The 6,120-nt window shown below is 34.4% G+C and overlaps 1 protein-coding gene across 1 annotated transcript; it reads left to right on the forward strand.

Moving 5' to 3' along the window:
* The first annotated feature begins 4,304 nt into the window (after positions 1–4,304).
* Positions 4,305–5,834, forward strand: LOC145793785 (uncharacterized). The gene is made up of 2 exons (XM_082876656.1): positions 4,305–5,363; positions 5,481–5,834. Exons 1-2 carry the CDS (start codon positions 4,305–4,307, stop codon positions 5,832–5,834), a joined length of 1,413 nt encoding a protein of 470 aa, XP_082732782.1.
* Positions 5,835–6,120: the final 286 nt, after the last annotated feature.

The following is a 6,120-nucleotide window of genomic DNA, read 5'->3' on the forward strand; positions in this document are numbered from 1 at the left end:
ATGTTATAGTTGGATTATCATATAATGATTTTGTATGATATATATATATATATATATATTAGATTATAAAATTATAAAATAAACACTCTTCAAAAAGAAAAAGTAATGAAAACATCCAAAAATGATAGATACATTTCAGTGTGTGAAGTGATTAATCATATGTAATATGATGTCAAAATATAAAAGAACTTATTATTTAACAATTGAAAAAGTAACTCAAGCAATAAATCCAAACTTTAGATATTTCTCAAGAATATCGTTGTTATGTAGGTTTTTCCTCTTGTGAGTTATGATTATATAAAATAATGTAAGAAATGAGATATAATTTCATATATAAAATCACTACAAAATTTAAACGACAAATTCATAATATAGAATAATATATAATTGGTATTGAGTGTAGAATAATGTACGAAAAAATAAGAAGAAAAAAAAAGGCAATTTAACATTAAAAAATTCTAATACCTTTGAAAGAATTAAGAAAATAAATATGAAACGCAACATTGGTATTGAGTTTGTGGATTATCTCAATTTATTATGAAAAATATGTAGAAAAGAAATATTTGTCAAATAGAATTCATAGAAAATAGGTAAAGTCAGTATAATTTAAATTAGGTTTGGGTTTGTGTAGAACTTTATATGTAATTAAAAAAATACATACTGACATGGCTCTTTTAGAAAAAAGAAAAAAAAAAGTTCCTAACTCACACCTCATTAGCTCAGAGACAATGGATACTCTCTTGGATGAAGAGAATAGATGGGATGTGGGTGTTATATCTGTTAAGTTGCCTAGGGAAGCTTGGGATCTTGTTTTGAAGGTTTAGCTTCATAGGTTTGTAACTTAGCCAGATATGCCACATTAGGAAGGCTCGAGAAGCGGTGCTTTCACTACTACTTCAGCCCATGAGTTAGTGATTGATCAGGGAGTTGATTTTGGAAATTGGCTCTGGTTATGGAAATTGAAAATCCCCTCAAAACTCAAAGGCTTTGTTTGGTTGGCGCTGCATCATAAGTTGCTAACCAACAGCCAAAAAGTTACAAGAGGAAGGTCAAATTATGTTGTGTGTAACAATTGTGGTGAATAGGTTGAAGACTTAAACCATATCTTCAAAAACTGTTCCAGAGCTAGAACTATCTGGATTGGTCTGAATTGTGATATTTGGTTGTTTAATTGCAGGAACTTATCCTTTAAAATTTGGATGGAGTCCACTTCAAAGTCTAAATCTCATCATTTCATTGAACCTACTCTTTTTGTTACTTCATTATGGCAGATTTGGAAAAATAGAAACCTTAAGATTTTAGAAAATGTTGAATTGCCTTGGCAGAATAGTAACTACATTATGCATAGATATGTAACTGATATTAAAGAAGCTTTTAATATGTCTATTGTGAACAATTTGGCTGATAAGTGAATTAGTTGGTCTCTTTCTCCTCCAGGTGTACTAAAGATGAACAAGGATGGAAGCTCGAAGGGAGATCTAGGTGATAGTGGATTTGGGGGGCTAATTCGTGACGAGAAAGGCATCTGGTTTTGTGAGTATTCGGAAAGCTCACAAATTATACCTACGTTGAGGCGGAGATCTGGGCTCTTTACAGGGGTTTGACAATAGCTTTCAAAAAAGGCTACAAGGATCTTACCATCAAAACAGACTTCCAATATGCCATTGATATGCTAAAGGGGAACATTGAGTTTACTTCCCCACTAAGAAATCTAGTGGAAGATTCCAAGTTTCTCATCCAAAGATGTGGCTTTACGATTCAACATGTCAAGAAGGAGGGCAACAAGAGTGCTGGCGAATTTGAAAAAATGGGGGGCAAATCAAAATGAGGTGTTGGTTGTTATGGATGATCCTTCAGAAGAAATTCGAGGTCAACTAATGGCGGATATGGTTGGTCAGAATTGTAAAAATCTAAATTTTTAGACAACTAATTAATTTGTTAATAACATTATTAAGTCAATTAATAGTGATTAATAAATTATTAAATTATAATTTTAATAGTATCATGATTAATACAAATATCAAATTCCTTTAAATAGAATTATTTATCTTTCTGTGATTAAATTTCTGTATCTAAATACAGTTGTGGAAACTAAATGAGTTAAATAAATAGTAACTAAATTAATCAGAGGATAGTAGGGAGTAAAATATCTAGTGATGAGATTATATATATTCATTGATTTTTATTTTTGTACGAAAAAAAAATGGAATCAGATTTTGGGTAAGGAAATTCGGTCCCCACCTTCCTTGGAGGCATGCATACCTTTACATTCTAGGCCTACCTTGTAGGTAATATTTCCCAAGCCAAGAAGAATAATAAAAAATAAAAATAAAAGGGTAAGTTACACTAACCTCCCCTAAGGTTTACCTTAATTACAAGGACCTCTCTTGCGGTTTCAAAAATTACACATACCTCCCGTGCTTTTGAAACTAATATACAAATTCTCCCTTCTCATTAAAAGAGCATCGACGACGTAAAGTTCACAGCCGAAATGACCATGATACCCTTAATAGAAAAAACCCCTAATTCATTCCGTTGCCTAGGGTTCACGATCAGAAATTTGAAGAGATGAGAAGAGTGAGCAACGAAGAAATAGAGGAGAAGATGGTGGCTTAGGGATTTTTTCGAAGATCTGGTCTGATTATCTTTCATAGTGCAAAGTGTGAAAGAGTTTAATCGGTTTGTTTTGTAATTTATGGCTTCCAAGTAAGTTCATTAACAAATATGTTGAAGATCAAAATGTTTGGAAAAAAAAAAAAATGCAATACATGGGTTTAGGGTTTACGAATGAAGGATTTTTTTAGATTTTTGGGATTTTTGTTAGTGTAATTTTGAACAAATGTTTATGGTTTGAAAGTTCTATTTTTTGGTATTTAGGGTTTTTCTAGTTCAAAATCAAATATTGTAATTTTTTTGGATTATTCAACATTATCACTTACTAGATTTGGAGTATAATGTTGCATTATCTGTTTAATGTTGTGAAAATATATATACAAAAATTGTAATTTTTTTGGATTAGTAAACATTATTACTTAATATTGTGCATTATTCATGATTATCATTTTGTTTATTTGGTTCAATTATGGTAGATTTTGAATTACTTGAATCTGTTTTGCTTAAAATTAATTCAATTGGTTCAATGTATTTATCTGTTTAAATTAAATGTTGATCTGTTCAAATTTGTTTATCTGTTGAAATGAAATGTTTATCTGTTGAAATTAAATGTTTATGGGTTTTGTTATCTGTTACCATTTCAGTTATGGCTGCATTTTCTTCATTTGATTTAGTCATCCATTACAAGGGTAAGGTGGGCAGGGTATACAATGTGGATCCTGATATGTATTGTCATGTTGATCTATTGAAGGATGTACATGATTCAGTTCTTAGTAACATAGGTTTGATTGAGGCTCTTTTTAATTCATTTGTACTGTGATATACCTAGTACTGATAAGAGAAGAATGTTAGAAAATGATCTTGATGTACTAGATATGTTTTACATGCAAAGTGTGAGTAGAACAATTAACTTGTATGTAGATGTTGTTCATTCAATTGGATGTGAGGGTGAAGAAGTCAATGCTGGGGATGAGGTTATTGTAGAAATAGATCAATCAGTACATGATGGTGATGGTGATGGTGATGTAGATGGGGATGATGAGTACCACATGGATGATTTTGTTGGGTTTAGTGATGAAGACTTAGATTGGAATGAAAATGTAGATGCTGAAAATGAATCTGATAGCACAAGTAGTGAATATGTGTTAAGTCAAGATGATGGCTTAGGTGAAGATGATGGTACACTTAATGATTATCAATCAGGAGATGATGTAATGGTGTATGATGTTAGTACTGATGATGACTTGGATGATGAACCCATTTGCAGACCTAAGAGGAGGGATTTCAAGGGAAAACAGTTTCATACTCCCTATGATGATAAAGAGCCATATTTGAATCCAAAAGGGGAAGTGGTATTGGAAAAGGGGATGATTTTTACAGATGTAAACAGCTTTAGAGCTTCATTGAAAGATTGTATAGTGGAAGCTAGCTTCAAAATTGTGAGGGACAAAAATGAAAAGTCTAGGGTAACTGCCTACTGTGCTGCTGAGGGATGTCCTTGGACGATTCATGTATCTCCTCTGCTAGATGGGATAACTTACAAGATAAAAACCCTAGTTCCCCAACACACATGTAGTAGGTTGAACCAAAATACTAAGGCAACTTCAGATTGGATAGCAAAAAAATTGGCTGGCAGTTTTAAAGAAAATCCAGACGTGGGGTTAGATACAATGCAAGGCAAGTAGAACAAGATGTATGGGATTGATGCTTTAACGATGCAGCTGTATAGAGCTAAAAACAAATGTAGAGATGAAGTAGAGGGTAACCATGGCAGCCAATATATGCTACTACCAACATATGCTACAGAGATTAAGAAGACAAATCCTGGTAGTTTTGTGAAGATCAATTATGACAACCCACCCAAGCCAATCTCAGAGGATGAACCCACACCAAATAAAGAGAGTACAATCAGTTCTAACCCAGTGTTTAAAAGAATTTTCATCTCATTTGAGACAATGAAAACAGGGTTTATTAATGGATGTAGACCCTTCATAGGAGTAGATGGTTGTCACTTGAAGGGTCCTTATGGTGGAGTGCTAATTTCAGTAGTTGGTTTAGATGGGAATAATGGGTTGTTTCCACTAGAAGTAGGAGTAGTAGAGTGTGAATGTAAGGAGAGTTTGACATTTTTCCTACAACACTTGAGAACAATACTGAGTGATGCATTGCACACTAGGCTTTGGACCATTATGTCTGATGGACAAAAGAGTCTTGACGCAATTGTGACTGAAATCCTACCAAAGGCTAACCACAGAAGATGTTGTATGCATTTGTTTAACAACTTCAGAGTTAAATTTCCTGGAATGATCTTGAAGAAGAACTTTTGGAAGGCAGCAAGGGCTTGGAATCAAAGGGCATATGATGAAGCTATGCAAGCCATTCAAGGTATGTCAAAGGAAACATATGCATGGCTACAAAAAGTTCCTGTTGAAGCAAGGTCTAGGCATGTATTTGATGGTAGGATAAGAAATGATCATATCACAAATAACATGACAAAATCATTCAATAATTGGTTAGGGATTTCCAGAAGTAAACCAATTTTGACAATGTTAGAAACCATAAGATGTAAGTTAATGGGCAAGTTTCAAATGAGGCATCAAAAAGCATTGCAATGGCAGTCCAATGTAACTTTGAACATTAAGAAGAAGCATGATAAGACCTTGTATAAGTCTAGAAAGTGCAAAGTAGAGTATGCAGGAGAGCATGAGTATGATATTAGGGACAGTGAGGAAGTGAGACACATTGTGCATGTAAGTTAAATGAGCTGTTCTTGTAGAGAATGGGAGATTTCTGGGATTCCATGCACACATGCTATGGTAGCTATCTCACACAGTAGAATGAATGTGGTGCATCCCTATTACTCAAAGCAAAAATATTTGATGGCCAATAGTGGGATTATACATCCAATATCAGACCATACTATGTGGACACTGATTGATGAGGAGCCTTTGCAGCCACCACCTCTAAAAAGATTGGTAGAAAGGAAAATGGCTACTTATGAGCCTCCTGTAGGCACAAGTCAGGCCAAAAGATCTTTTAGTTTGAAATGCAGTCGCTGCAAGGAATTTGGGCACAATAAGAGGACAAGTCAGAAAGGTCCAGTCAGGGGTGGCAAAGGAGGCAGCATTTCATCTGGCAGAGGCAAAGGTTCTTCATTTGACAAAGGAGGCAGATCTGTGGGCAGAGGAGGTAGCATTTCATCTAGCAGATGCATGGTGTAGCTTGGCTTTCCGCGCCCCCTTTCGGAAGAATGAAATAGCCCTTACAGTTTGGACTCCACTTGTGTTGGTTCTGAATCTGATTGCACAAGTGCAATGTGAAACAGTGGAAACACGAAAAGAGTCCAAATCCGACAATTGCTTTTGGAAAATCGATGTTTTGAATCAAATGCCAAAAATGGATTGCTTTTCTAGATATCAGAGTCACTGCCTAAATATTTATTTTGGAAAATTTAGGAAACCCGTGACTCGTGCCAAAGGCCATCAGTTCATCGTTACCAAAGTGTCT

The sequence above is a fragment of the Camellia sinensis genome, chromosome 6, assembly GCF_055761805.1.
Source record: "Camellia sinensis isolate YWXY chromosome 6, ASM5576180v1, whole genome shotgun sequence".
Classification (NCBI taxonomy): domain Eukaryota; kingdom Viridiplantae; phylum Streptophyta; class Magnoliopsida; order Ericales; family Theaceae; genus Camellia; species Camellia sinensis.

Bases quoted from the DNA above. Each gene is read 5' to 3' on its own strand.
- LOC145793785 (XM_082876656.1), top strand. From the start codon at position 4,305: ATGTATGGGATTGATGCTTTAACGATGCAGCTGTATAGAGCTAAAAAC. The intron at 5,364-5,480 runs GTAAGTTAAATG...TATTACTCAAAG, and splicing joins AAGTGAGACACATTGTGCAT to CAAAAATATTTGATGGCCAA.